Consider the following 15,493-nt stretch of genomic DNA (forward strand, 5'->3'; position numbering starts at 1 on the left):
CTCTTTCATTATAGGGTACACCTTTAATGTTCGTACTGTATACTTACCATAATAAACACAAACTACATTGACATTGTTGTGATTAAGCTGGTTAAACTTACTTTTCTTATTAGAATTGGATAAATAATATAAACAAAATATTTAGCTTTGTTTCTCGAATAAAAATGGAGCACTTTTTTTTTCCGGAAACTTTGCATCATCTTCTACTGTAGCAGAGCTCCAGTTAAGCAGTCGCATAATGAAAACTATGCGACTGCTAACTCAGCTACCATATTGTAAAATCATGTATTCAGTAGTTAAACCTCTGTGTTCTAATATGAAAAATTCAAAATTTTCAAACTAACCACTGTATCATGCGCATCATGTTATCGACTTCTTGTTGTGTCACAGATTTTCTGTCCATCCTTAAATGAGGGAGGGAGGGATATTTTTCACAAGTTTTATGAATAATACCATGATTGCTATTCTTTAGTAATATAAGCATCTTAAAGTCTAAATATAATACAGAACAAATCAAATAGGAAATAATGTTGCAAATAAAAAATAAAAAAAATACTGCAAAACTTTATAAATGCCGTGGAAAGGGATGAAAAGTATACTTAGGTGGACACATCGAAAGCTGGAGGACAAACATCAGTCAATTTCCACTAATTTATTTATCAACTGTTTTGTTTCATCGAAAAAACAGTAATTTCTCATGCAAAAAAAACATTTCAAATGTAAAAAAAAAAGGTAAATAAACAAGAGGGTTGGCTGCTGTTTAGAAACAGCTGTTTGCCTTAGTATTGTTTATTTGTTGATAATTACATTATCAACAAATAAACACGTTATTGGTCGAAACTCTCAGAAACTGACCAATATCATAATAGCAAGCAACAACACCACAAGCACTAATTATTAAACATAATTTCAATAAACTGTTTCTAGCGGCTTTTAAATTGCAGTTAACCTCCCCAATCAGCACGTGGCGCACATTTTTACATAATAATACGTTTATTAATAGGATTTCATAGTCCTTGCTCTAAAATCCCATCATGCATCTTTTTACACATGCGCAGCAGTCCATTTTTTTTTATATTTTTTTTTTTACCTAACTTGTAGTTTCCATCGGAGGTCATATCTTCTGCTGGTTCCTTGTTACGACTTCGCATTTCTAGGGACGTTCATGCCTTCTGACCCAAGTTTGCAGAACTAATAACATCTTGCTTACCTTGTTTGAAGTAAATAAGCTAGTTTATTTTTTTTTTTTTCATGAACGTCTCCAAAACTCAAAAACATAAAATTTATGCTTTTGCTCGTACAGCGAAGATTTAATTTATTAAATCCTTTATAATGGTTCCAAATACTAATGTTTGTGGTAAGTCCAAATCAATTTGTAATCCTAAATTTTCAATCACTGCTTCTACCAGTCATATGGCGAAAGCAGGTAGCATGCTTTCTCGTTACTGAGTAACAGCTCCCATGAGTCCCTTCGCGTATACCGAACACCGAGTTATGGCTGCTATTCGCAGTTAACGAAGTGCACAGTGCCAGAAAATTCGAAAAAAAAAAAAAAATGGGACTATTTACACTCAAAACTTGGGATATTTGTTGTCGGTAAGCACACTGAAAGTAGCCTTCGTGTGCGGAAATTCACAAACTCTGTGCGTGTGTGGTGCGCGCGCGCGGACTGCTTTCTGACTGGCTAACAAATGAAAATGCTAGCTCACTCCTTGTGGAATTGGAAGCTGACATTTTGCACAGTGGCTAGTTTTCGTCGTGCAACCGAGGGAAAGTGCCCCAAAACTTGAAATTATTTGAGTTATAAAGGCCCGGATTTAAGATTGTGAATCCATCTTACGCTATAACTTTTAAGACCCCCCCCCCCCCTCCATCTGCTGAGAAGTTTTAGGTTATCTATACTGAGTCAGAAGCCCTAAGTAAAGTTTATGCGTAAATCCGGCCTTGCCTTAAACCGAAGTGAGACTTGACGTTATACAAATTTTTTTTTCTGTTCTTCCCTATCTACTTCCCAGATATTACTCCCCAGTCCTAAACGACATTGCCGTGTAAGCATCAAGAGTTCTGGTGTACGAGGGGAAGCCATCCGGTAGAAGCTAGAGGCCTCAGTAACGAAATCTCCAAGCCCAATAGTTTGCTATTCCTTTTATTTATACCATTCTATAAAGATATAAATAAGACAATATATTGCAAATTTCGAATATTATAATTCCAAAAAAACGTAAGACGAATCAGATTTGCTATTTATATCATTCATAAATAACTATATTTAGAATGCGTCAATCACGCTTCTTTTTCTTAAATTGTACATTTATACATATAGTTTTGACATTTTACTGAACAGCAAGAAACTGTAGTTGTTACTTGAATGTCAACTATATATATATATATATATATATATATATGAAGAATTTCATTTAAAAATAAATAAAATTAAACGTATGCATATATCTTAGTGTGAGATTGTCACGTATATATTAATGAAAAATTGATGCTGTTCTTGGGGTGGGGGAAGTATTTCAAAGCTACCCCTTTCTTTATAACTAGTTTGTATAAAATCGCAAGAGATGTTATATAAAGGGCAGTGATTTTGGTCAGCGACGCTTAACAGTAACATTCTTTTTTACAGTTAGGTGGCACTTAATCATGCTTTCAAAATGTTCCTTCTTTGTAGTCGCCGCGGTATTCTCTACTGTTTACTTATGACAAATGCGATGTTGCAGTGCATGCATCCCTTTCCCGAGACGTCACGTGTTTGAACCAAGATTCAGATAGAGACAGCGGCAGAAAAGATCCCACTCCATTGCTCCATTCTCCTTCTTTCGTGTTCCCACGTGATACTCAGAACAAGAAAACGATTTATGACATCCCATAAAGGCGATGTCATTCTACGGGAAATGCTATGGGGGGGGGGTGCGTGTGTGTGTGTGTGTGGACGATGGTGCTGGTTACCATAAGCCTCACATAAAGTACAGTAATGGCCCCACTTGGAGGACTGTCTCCCTGGCTTGCCTCACTGAGTGTTTATGGTCGAACGTCGGTGTAGTTAATAGGTGAAGGAGGCTATTAGTGTGCGAAGCCCGAGACATCGCGTGGTGTAGCCGGAGATGTTATTGTTGTTATGACGATAGATACAGCAGAATGGGAGCGGATGTGAAAGATCCCTTCCCTGCCTAATCCATCGATGGTCGCTACTGGTCTGACTTCCAAGTCGAGAAGAATTTAAAGCACGCGATTGTGACGGGGGTAAAGATTGTTACTATAGCAACCGTGGGTAATAGGGTCTTTTACTTATGTCTTGAAACGTGTGGAGAGTTTTTGGTATTAACATGAGTGAGAAAAGTGTACCCAGTTTTCAGATAAGTGTCAATATGAGTTTCTGCTTTTACAAAAACATGCTGCTTTTATTAGCTAATTAGGTCCCGTCGGCTATTCACTTTACCGACGCAATTGATCGTATAAGTTTCCCCTTCCCCCCCCCTCCCTCCCACACACCTCTCGTGTAGCGATCATAATTTTGTTTTAAATGCAAAACCAGTTGGCAACCTAATTCGCATTCTCACTTTCGTATCGTTTCCTTTATAAATATTCACATTAAAAGAGACAAGCCAAAGACATAGCTTAATATAGAACATGGACAATAGCTGAGTGCTAAAATTTTTATTTTAAACTATCCTTGAAAGGAAAGAGTTTGTGTGGAATGATTTTCGATGCATACCGAGAAAAGAAATAATCATCCTGAAAGGGCCCACCTTGCTTCATTCCTAAATCTACGCATACTAAGAGAGACAAGTGGTCGAAGTTCTTCGTTAATATCAGTTAAAAATCAAAATAGAATTGCTAACAAGCAGTGTAAAGTAGCCACTTTCTGCAGTCTTTAAGGAAATAGCACATCGCTGAGCAAATGAAGGAAGCGTCCTGAAACGAAACAATATTTGAAGCATTCTTCTGACCAAGTGCTAATGCTGTACATTTGGTCGAAGAGCAAGGAAGTCGGCAAGTCTAAGATAGGGATATTTGCTGTGAGGTGAAGGATTTGATTTCAACTTTTGAAAGGCAAAGTTAAATCCTTTAGAAAAAATGATCCTTTGAAATGATAATGATCTCTTGGAGATCAGACACAACCATGAGTTTAAAGAATCTCCATTATCTACGAAAAAATTTGTCTTTCGAATGGAAAATGACTGTCCTATTGAGAAGATTTTAAATAGTAACGTTTTTGGTAAAAGACCGAAAGGAAAACCAAGAACAAGAAGATGAACAGATAGTAACACTGTCCGAATGCTGTATAGCCATAGGAAGACAAACGTATTGTTAGTGAATAGAATTCCATTATAATGAGCGTGCCGTTAAGATATGGTCGGTATCAGCGAGATGGCTATCTATAACCGTGTTCAAATTTTACAAGGAACGAGAAAAAAAGTCTTGACTTGCATACGATCCTGAATTCCTTCTTGCAGAACCCAGGTACGTCCAACAATCCCGTGTAAGCTCCTCTGTTTACTTTTTTCTTTTTCAGAACAGTAAAATAGTCTGTATCTGTATATAAATGTACGATATTTTTTTTTTATTAAAGTCAAGGCCCCTCCCCACTACCTTCTCGATGCATATGTTTTTTTTTTTTTTTTCTGCTGTAATTACATTTCTCATTGATCATGGAATATTTCTTAGCGAATTTGGGAAATATGGCACAAATGAAGGGGTGAGGATGAAAAATTCTGATAAACCCTAGAAGAAAAATGATAATTAAAGCAACTGATATAACCACAAGAAAGAACACATCTTTAACCCCCACGTTTCATCAAATTGTAATAAGTTGTTCTTTTTCTTTTCGGATATATAAGAAGACGTCAATTCCTTCATAGTGATTATCACGAGTTTTCAGCACACTCTCGTATATAGTGTGTGTGTGTATTGTAATGTTTAGTTTACTGAACTTTCATTTTCTTATAGATTTCATTCATTTATCCCCCCCCCCCCTTTCCCATTTCGTTTTGCAGGCGAAGCTGAAAAAAGAGAGTTTAAAGCTGAGACTCGTATGCTGTTGGATATAGTTGCAAAGTCCCTCTACTCAGAGAAAGAGGTGGGTAATTTCGTGTATTTTATATCGGGGGGCTTGGATTATTTGGAATAAAAATGAAGTAGCATTGTTACTAATTAATATTAATTAGCATAGAATATTACACTCTTTAAATAAAATAAAAGAAGGCAGAACCCAACTTTGCCTTCTCAGACTAACCGAATACTCATCCCTTGTCAACTCATCTATTTTGAACGTAGTGTCCAAAAGAAAAAAAAAAAAAAAAAGGGTCCAAGACTAACGTCATTTTACGTTTGACCTTTCTCTTCTTTCGGATATTCTCCAGCACTTTCCCCGCTGACTTTCTTTTGCTTTTTCAGGTCTTCATCCGGGAATTGATATCGAACGCTAGCGACGCCTTGGAGAAGCTCCGCTACCTGCAGCTGACAGGGTCAGAGATCAGTAAGGATGCGGCTTTGGAGATCCACATCGCCACAGATAAGCTGGCTCGGACTTTCACAATTCAGGCAAGTGTTGATAATAGTACTGCCACCATATTTATGATGTCGCCAACTGTCTTATCGTTCGTTTGTTTATGGTGTGCATGCCGGAGAGGAAGATGTCTCTGCGCATGAGGCTTATATAATACGGTACAAGTATATTGTTGAGAAAAACGTGGGCGCCCGTTTTCTTCGAAGACTCGAAACGATCGTACGGTTTACAGGTTTTCTTTTATTATGATGATGATAATGATAGATCTCATATGTTAATTTTTGGTTGCGCCTTTTCTCTTAGGAGAGGGGTGGGGGATTTGAAACTTTGTCTCGCATCATTAATCTTGATTTTTTTTTTTTTTAATTACCTCAAAATTATAGCGGAAAAATCGTTTATTGATTTTCAACCGTTTGGATAACTTAAATCACAGATACTTCCATGGTAGACACGTATACCACCTTTCATTATTTCATTCATCCATCTGTGAAATGCAGGTGGTATAAACCATACCCCTGTTATGGTGTCACAAAATTTACATTTATTTTATAATTAAAAAAGTATATAAAACAAGAGCACCCGTAGCCCAGTCAGCATCAATTATGCACCATAGTTCGAATCCCGTTATTCAGGATGCAGGAGATCCCTTATCGGGGCTTTTCCCTGATAAAGGATATGAAGATGAGTTACCCAATCTCATGCGGGGGTGAAGGGTTTTTCATCCCGCAAAACACACACCGATCGACCAGAAGAACGCACGCAATTTACAGACATGAAGACTGCATATAGGATTAAACAGTAATCAGATTTCAAAGAAGCTTGGCCGTGACAGGCCATTGAGCCGAATTCGAAGGAGGAAGGGAGGATTGGATATTACGTATCTTTTCCCATTTTTTCACCTTTGACATGTTCGTCATTTTTCGAAATGGATTTCAGATGGCTTTCAATTTATTGAGTAACGAAAGTCCTATGTAACTAAGTCAGAGCTGTTAGGGAGGACGTTCTACAACTTCAAATCAAGTTTCTTTGAGAACCGTTGAAGTGAACGAAGTTGTGGAACAACCTTTCTGCGACGGGGCCCATCGGATTGCTGGTTATTTCCTAAATCGAAGACGCATCTAAGCCTATCTGTTTCGAAAATGACGACCAGTTCAAAGCATAATTGAGAAAATGGTTCCGAAAATAATTCGGAGTTTTATAACAACGGCTTTGGGGGGGGGGGAGTCTTACGCGGCGGGGAAAATGTATTGAAAGGGAGGAAAATTATGTTGAAAAATAGTGTATGAAAATTTTGTTTCAGGTGGGGAATCTCTCACAATGGAGGCATAATTTGCAGAAAACCATTGAGTAATAATATTTTTGTAAAAATCCCCAAATATTTCATTATTATGAGACTTCGACTAAATTTGCTCAACAAATTTTAATAGATCCTAAAATATAAATTTCATTAACTCCAGCCAGTGCAGAATTGTCAATATATTTTGAATCATTTTGCCCAAGTTTCCAAATGAAATTTGTTTCGATTGAAACCAGAATTGAACCACTTTGACAGACATGTTGGTCCATATGATTCAATTCTAAAGAAAAAGATATGTCCTATATATCTTATATATATGTCTTTGTGGTCTGATTGAAGTCAAAAATTGCAATGGGAAGACATTTTTGTAAGTATTCTTAAGTAGCATATTTGAGTTATATCCACAGTTCCCGAATAACTTGCATATTGATGAACGAAACGAATCTTATAGGTACCTAAAGAAGCGCATTTCCCAATAGTTTTGTTAGAGTTACAGCACTTTTGTAGCGCGATTTATTTATTTATTACCCACAAGAATTGAAATTGGATAGATTTAGAATCCTTGACGTAACATTGTTGTCATGGAAACATTACGTTCGTCAAATTATTAGCGGAGCAGAATCCGAATATGGATGTTAAGATGTGCAGGTTTAGCAATAATATCAAAATACAATTTTATGAGTTTTAAAATTTATGTAGTTGCATTCAAATAATGTGCGAGTGGAGATCGTTTTATTTTTACGAGTTCAGTGATTAACATGGTGAAAAGTTTATTTATTCGATATGTTACCGCTAAAGTGCGAAAACCGTTAATGTGCACATTACCTAGCTAATCTGCAGATTAACTGATTTGCTCCGTTAACGTGCGGAATCAAGAGTTTTCCGCATTTTACCTAGGTAATGTGCACATTAACGGCTTCCGTATCGTTAAAGTTCAAAAGTTTGTTTCTCTCATTTCCTTTCCCTACTCCTTCCCCCCTCTCCCTCCACTTTTAGTTTGGTTTTTTAATAAGTAAACATAATTTTATCATATGTTTTTTTTCTTAATTGTAATAATATTTTAAACCGTTTGATTCCTTGTATTATATTAATTGATTGATGATTGATTCTATCAACTAATTTGTTGATTGTTTGATTGTATTAACTTGATTCTTTAGATATCGAAAAATAAATAAATAACATTATGTTAATTTAAGCGTACAGAAACATTGCTGTTGTTCCAGCAAAGATCTTATTTTCACTTTAACGAGTGCCTAGTAGGTAATTTGCAGATTACCTAGGTAATTTGAGAAATGAAACAATTTTCCGCACATTAACGGATCACCGTAGTTAATCTGCACAATACCTAGATAATCTGCAGAATAACTGATTTCTGCACTTTAGCGGTAACAGATACACCTTTTTAGTTTTGAGTAACCATCAAAGATACTTCGAGGTGTACTTTAAAATGTCGCACTACTTTTATTGCTGTAAAATTTGCAAGGCTCTAAATTAGACATTATTTCTCCGCAATTTTTTTTTTTTAAATCATGAATTGGCTTTGAATTTTATAGAGTTCTATTTAAATGTTTTGAAAAAAAAAAAAAAAAATAGTCATCAAAAACGAATTGAAGCGCTTACACTACCTACACGACTAGCATTCTGTATAACGTTTCGTTTGGTACAAAAAGTTCACTCACATATGATTGCATTCTTTCTTCTCCAGGATAATGCTAATAATTCATTGACCTCGAATTATCGTCAGTTATTTGAATATCATTCAATGTTTTTCGATCCTGTCCCTTACTAGTTCACCACCACATTTAAATCGCAGCTTTTGAATATTGCCACAATCTTCTCGAGTGGCGACTTTCAGAGAAATACCAAACTGGGAATTTTGCGCATACGGTAACTGTTGAACGAACTGTCACAGACCAGTACTGATGAATGTGTTATCTGATGGACTGAGGCGTCACCTATAACAGGGATGGCCGAGTTTCCTGGAGACAAGAGTCAGTAGGATGTTTTTTAGCTGTTCACGAGCTGCGAGATATTTTCAAAAAAAATGAAATTATTAAATATAATTATAAATTTATAGACCAATTATAAATATATATCCAGTATATATTTGTGTGTAAAAATATTATATATGCATCATGACTTTTTGTCTTTTATGATAACATTAAAAACCAAAATTGACTTGAGATCTTTGGGTTTGGTTACCACTGGACTATAACTTATTCGACCACACACAGTCAGTCCTAGACTTACAATGTATGCGACTTATGACTGCCATTCTACTAGCACCTCACCCCCAGCAAGCATGGACCAGCATGTATTACTGTCGTCAGTGAATATGATGTAAGAAACACTTTTGCTCAAGCTATTGAGAATAAGAAATCCCTCAGAGACTTTCAGAAAGAATACAATATCTTTCATTTCCACAAAGAATGTAGATGCAGCATGGAGCGAGATAACAAAAGTATATAAATGATGAAAGAAGAAAAAAAGAAGCTGTTGAAAAAATGTTCATACATTCAGAGGATTCGACAAAGCCTTACAAGAAAATTGGCGAAGAGAATCAGCTGTTAGATAAAGAGTTGGAGGGCTGGCAATGAAGATGTAGAGCAATCGTTGGAAGCTAGACTGTTGTCCAAAAGTTAGGGATGAACTACATTTTTACCTGTATATGAACAAATTTTAATGACTACAGCCAAATGTGGACATAAATTTATTGCCAGCATACTAATAAATTATATTACAAAAAATGTGTTATAAATTTCGTCCAAAGTAAATTGCAATACGTTTTTGGCAAAAGTTAAAAATTGGTTAAGGACGTAGTTCACGAATTAATGTACAGTGCATACAAAAAGCTATGTGGAGAGACATTTCAGTATGGAATATGTCCACCCTGAACTACGATGCAATTCTTAGAACGTCGTACCATACTTAGCACCAAGTGATTCAGAAGTTCTTGAGGCAAATTGGTCCACTCCTCCTCCTTCAGAGCATAAGGATACAGCCTTGTTTGTTTTCTGGAGGGGAATTTCGAGCAGCAGTACGTCTCTCCCCAGATCTTACCCAGCAGTGGGTTAAGATCTGGGAAGCGTGCTGGCCACTCGATTCGATTAATATCCTTGATCTCCAAAAGTATATCCGCTACTCGTGTACGTGATATGGCATTGTCGTCCATAAAAATGAATTCTTCGCGTACAGCACCACGGAATAAAACATGCCGTTGAGGAACTTCGCTGCAATATCGTTCACTAGGCATAGTCCCTTTTTCTTGCACTTGTAACTCGGTGCGTCCATTAAAAATAATGCCTCTCCACATACCAGACGCCGTATCTATCCCCTTTCAAGAACATTCTCGCTATGATAAGCAGTACCACTTTCACGCCACAAGTGTCGTCTGAAATAGGAGGAAAAACTAAAACGACCCTCATCTGTAAAGAGTACATTATCCCATTGGTGTCTTGTCCAATTTTTATGGATAATACTACTGAAAACGTGCTCTACGATGAGCTGTGGATAAAGGGACGTAGACTACAGGTCTTCGGACGTATAGGCATATTTGTCGCAGACGTCTTACCACAGTTTGTCGAGATATCCACGTACCTGTGCTTGAATGGAGACGACTTGCAAGCTCACCTGCCGTCGTGCGTCGATGACGTTTTGCTGTTATAACCAAAAATCTGCCTTCGTGCTCTGTGGTAGAGCGAGGACGACCTCTTAGCAAACTTCTGGAACACATTCCATTGGAATGTTTGCTAAGAAACGCTGCCCAGAGCCTGAATAAAACGCTTTGTGAGATTCCTGACTGTCTGGTAATATCAGTAATTCTGCGGCCTTATTCAAGCTTTTCAATAATTCTTCCTGGTGTCAAATCATCTAGATGTCTTTGAGAAATTACAAAATATCCAAGTTTGCAACTTTATTCCTTCACGAAAAGAGCTTCATTCAAACACAATTCGTTTAGCGCAGTCTTTTGCCTTTTATCCTGTTCAGTGCTACCATGTGATCCCTTTGTGTGCAATTCGAAAAGTTGAATGTGTACTTTTCTACTCGAAATCGTCAGAAGCTGATTCGTCTGAATTTGTGGTTGTGATCTTCAGAAATATTGTTCATCCTTAGATTTTTGGACGCCCCTGTACTATGGAAGAAAAGTTCTCAAATGAAGACCGAGAAGCACAGACAGTTTGCAGAACAACAACAAGAAGAGCAAGCTGATTCCCCAAAAAAGTCTGCAGTAAAATAAATAAATAAATGGCAGAGGAATTGGATACCAACATTGACAGATTTAGCAAAGTAGAAGAATAGTGAAAGCTGCATTTGTATGCTATAGGAAAATTTATGCATAAAAGAAAAGTCAAACTGTAATGCATAATGTAAAGAAACCGCTCTTGCTCTCATGTCAACCTCTTAAGATGAGTCTAGACTTTCAACAGTCATGCATCTGGTGAATCATTCTCAGAACACTTTGCTGCAATTCCTGAATTTGAAGAATTTCTGCTTGTGATCTAGCCTCTTCTTATGAATAGTCCAGTTAAGTAGTAGCAGCTTTGAAGAATTCATGATAAAAGTTTAATGGAATGAAACAGCACTGGGAAACGATTATTAATAGTATTGAATGCTTCCATTTCATCTCAGTTACAGAGACATCGTCAGGGAGTACGAAATGGGACTTGTAACACACACAAAACTAACCGAAAAACGCAGACGAAAGACTAGAGTCCTAACTAGGTGGGACGCTCTCTGTGGACACCTGTCGGCGGCCTAGGGATCTCGAAGTATTAGTATTTCCTGTATTTTGGAGTTTTATGCAACCATATTTATTCAAATTATGCTGATTTTTACGAGCATCAGCCTAATTCTAGAAAGTCTTTCTCTTCTAAGTTTACTGTGAAGATGGTATTTTTCTAATTGATTCTGTGAGCTGTATCCAAAGCATGGTCTGCAAGGCCAGATTTACCATAGTCGTGACTGCAGATGTAATTTTTATGTTCTTCCATTCGCTGATCTTCCTGTTTGTCCGTAGTAGGCCAACTTGCTGGAACAAGAAACTATATATACCTCTCGAACTGGGAGGAGGATGAGTTTGCCTTTAGTGGAGCGGATAAGGGTAGCTAGTTTTAAGTGGTGTAAAGATTCTGGATATTTTTTCTCATGTGTCTCGATATTGTGGGAACTGTAGCCATTATATAGAAAAGTGTGGTTCATATGATTGAGTTCTGCTGCAAGAGAGGTTTCATTGAAACAAAGGTTATAGGACTCTATGGGTTAGTGGTTTTATGACACCATAATGTTGAGGGGGGGGGGGGTTATAGGATTCCTGTGTGAGTGAGTTTCCTATATACTGAAAAGGACAGGTTGCCATTAGGTAGGCGGGTGACCAAGATGTCAAGAAAGGCAGACTATTATTAGTTTCCTTTCCCATTGTAAATTGGATTCTAGGGTGAGAAGGGATACCCCATTGAAGTACTCGCTGTTCATAAATTTTGTTTTTCCTAACTGGAATGGATAGCAGCAAAGGAAAAGAGGTCAATGATATCAAGGGGAAAAGCTTTTTTTAAAAGAAATAAGATGTCATTTAAGGGAATATTAGTGAACAAATGAGGTTATGTCAAAACTCGCTAGGATATCAGTATCATTAATAATTATATTTTCAACGGGCTTTTAAAATGGGAAGAATTTTTTTTTTAATGTATGATGCTGTATTACTAGTGTGTGTGTGTGTGGGGGGGAATCAAGAGATTTCGCTGTTTGGATAATTTATTTCAAGAAGAATCAATGGTGGTGTGTGTGGGGGGGAGTATGAATCTTAGGCAAACCATATATCCAGGGGAGGGTAACTGGGGGGTTTGAGGTTTATTTTGGTGACATCAGGAAGCCAGGTAGAAACTTTTTTTTTTGAGTAGGCGTTTTAATTTCTTGATTTGCGATTTTGGTCTGGCCTCCTGATATCATAAAAATAAAATAAAATAATCAAACCCTTGAGTTTTTCTCAGCATTTAAGTCTTAATACACGGCTTTAAAGAATTATTCAAATAGCGAATTATTCTCCAGCGAATTATTTTACTTAGTACGCTCGTGTTTCATTATTTATTACGGTACAGTACTGTATACAGAAATTTTATATTGTAAATTGTATTATTTCGCTATAAAGAAAGACTAAAATTAGTTTTAAAATATAAAAGAAGACATGCATTTTAGCATTCAGGCATGTTAATTGTTAACATATCTTTATGATTTTTATGACGGGATTGTCGGAACGCCATGCTATTCTCTATACACCGCTTGGAAAGCAGTTAACGGACACCATAGTGTGACGAACAAACAGCCATGGCGTCCACCTTAATAAGATGCAGGACCTCCTTTTGCTGAGATGACTGCAGCAATCCAATGGGCATACTTGCCACAAGCGTACGATAGCGAATTTCGGATCATTCTTCCCGTAGGCATATAATGAGGTTGAGGGATGGACGGTCCTTGACCTCACCCGACGCTTCAGTTCATCCCACAGATTTTCATTGGGGTTGAGATCAAGGCTCTGTGGAGGCCAGTCAAGTGTGGCAACGTTCATGTCTGCAGCAGCTTTATGACAAGGTGCAAAGTAGGAAGCATCGGAGTGTCCAGAATGTTCAGATACCTCTCGAAATTCAATGTACGTGGCACCACAAACAGGGGGTCCGAGGCCAAACCAAGAAAAACGACCATACCATCGCACCGCTCCGAATTTCATACTTGAGGTTACGCACTCTGATAAGAGACGTTCATTTCTTTCCAAAGCAGCGGTGCTCTTTTCATCGACAGATCCGAGTGTTAAACAAAACTCATTATTCTTCAAGAAAAGATGGTGTTAATTTATGGTAGAATACAATGCTGTAAAATATGTGACGATCTTCAAAAAAAAAAAAAAAAAAAAAAAACGTACTCTCGAAGCTATCGCATTAATAAATGTTATGTTACGCTACTTCTCTCAAACACACACAGGCTGGATATTTGCTCTGTTAACATAAGTCCACTCATGGAATACTTTGTCCTTACGAGTATTTGCTTACTACAAGAAAACCTCACATTTCGAAAAACGCGAATTCAAACTAGCTCGATTGAGTGAAATGATACTATTTACCGCTTTAAGCGAGTGATTAATTAGTTAACGCGATATTTTTATGTTATGCGAAATTTTTTGTCGCCAATCTGCAGCGAGCGGAAAATCACAAAAATCATTTAGAGACACAAAAGTGGCGCTAGTAATACAACGATTGTGCGAGACCTGGGATACAGTGAGTCTACAGTTTGGACTATGTTAAATAAGAGCAAAGAATACAAAGAACAAGGAAAAGTTGCTACTGCATCTTGAAGCATGTAAATCGCCCGAAATAGAAGCCATTTAATGATCGAGATGGAGCGTCTTCTATCACTCTGGATTGAGGATTATAACCCAAAAATAATACCTCTTAGTACAGGGAATATTCAAGCAAAAGCTCTCAGATATTTTTACCTCACTGAAAGAGACTAAATTTCAAAATGAGTGTGAAAGATTTACTGGAGTTTAGGATGGTTTGACCATTTTAAAAAAACCGAACTGCACTGCATAACGCAGGGATAACTGAGGAATCTGCTAGTACTGATAAAGATTCTACTGCCAAGTTTCCTGAAGAATTGCAAAGGATAATTCAGAAGGGCAAATATTCAAGTCGACGAAAGTGGTCTCTTTTGGAAGCGTATGCCAACAAAAACTTGCTTCGCTAAAACTGAAGCATCTCAATCAGGATACACAGTATCTAAAGATTGTCTTACGCGTTTATTAGGAGGTAATGCAGAAGGCGATTTCTGCATTATAGTACGCCCACAGATACGAGACCCTTCGACACTTCTGCGCATTTCAAAAGAAGGAGAATCCATTCTGATATAGGGTAGTCAATCGAATTGTGGGATGAGTGTTTATTATTACACGTCGGAAAATTAACTTCTCTTTTATGATCATTGTAGTTTTTAAAGTGGTAACTATTTTGCTCCTATAACAGTTGGGAAATTTTACGTATAAAGCACGTGATTTTACGTGTTGGTGACCAATTCGTACATCGCCTTATTTCTTTCTCTTCTTCGACATGAATTGACTCTTCTTGGCAGTCTGCCAACGACAGCTCTCGCTTATGTGGTCGGACTATACCTCCTACTGGATAATGAAGATGTGAGAAACTTGCTCGATTCCCATTCAGAACAGTTAAACGAGAATGATCTCCTTCAACTAGCAGAACAGCGTACATATGAAGAAGATAAGGAGTGCGAACAAGAAGAGAATATCACAACTAAGAAGCTAGCCGCAAAAAGAAACTTCAGTTAGTTTTCAATCACATTGAATATGCTATGGAAATTTTGTTCGATGCTAATGCTGATATGGAACGAAGCTTCGAAGTCCACCGAAATCTTGATAAAGCGATCACCAGCTCTAGCAAATTGCATTGCAAGATGAAAACGTCGAGCACGATTCAAACATCTTGACTTGATTTTTTATTTTTTTTGTAAAAATGTAGCTCAATCAAATGTTTAGCCATTAAATAAAAATTTAAGCAATTGATTTTTATTAACTGTTGATGATTTTGTCCTCTAATATAGCTTATACTCTATTTTTTTTTTTTTTTTCAAATTTACGCAAACTGATGGATGAATTATAATTATTCTTATTGTTTATTGTATTC

At 37.0% G+C, this 15,493-nt stretch overlaps 1 protein-coding gene across 1 annotated transcript in view; it reads left to right on the forward strand.

Moving 5' to 3' along the window:
- The window catches only part of Trap1 (TNF receptor associated protein 1), a 271,125-nt gene that overhangs the window by 82,729 nt on the left and 172,903 nt on the right, over positions 1 to 15,493 (forward strand). The window contains exons 3-4 of the mRNA XM_090403299.1: positions 5,001 to 5,083; positions 5,401 to 5,547. Of these exons, the coding sequence (XP_090259425.1) occupies positions 5,001 to 5,083; positions 5,401 to 5,547 (230 nt within the window). The remainder of the gene's footprint in view (positions 1 to 5,000; positions 5,084 to 5,400; positions 5,548 to 15,493) is intronic.

The sequence above is a fragment of the Typopeltis vanoorti genome, chromosome 13 (assembly GCF_054136105.1).
Source record: "Typopeltis vanoorti isolate ZY-2024b chromosome 13, IOZ_Tvanoo_1.0, whole genome shotgun sequence".
Lineage (NCBI taxonomy): Eukaryota > Metazoa > Arthropoda > Arachnida > Uropygi > Thelyphonidae > Typopeltis > Typopeltis vanoorti.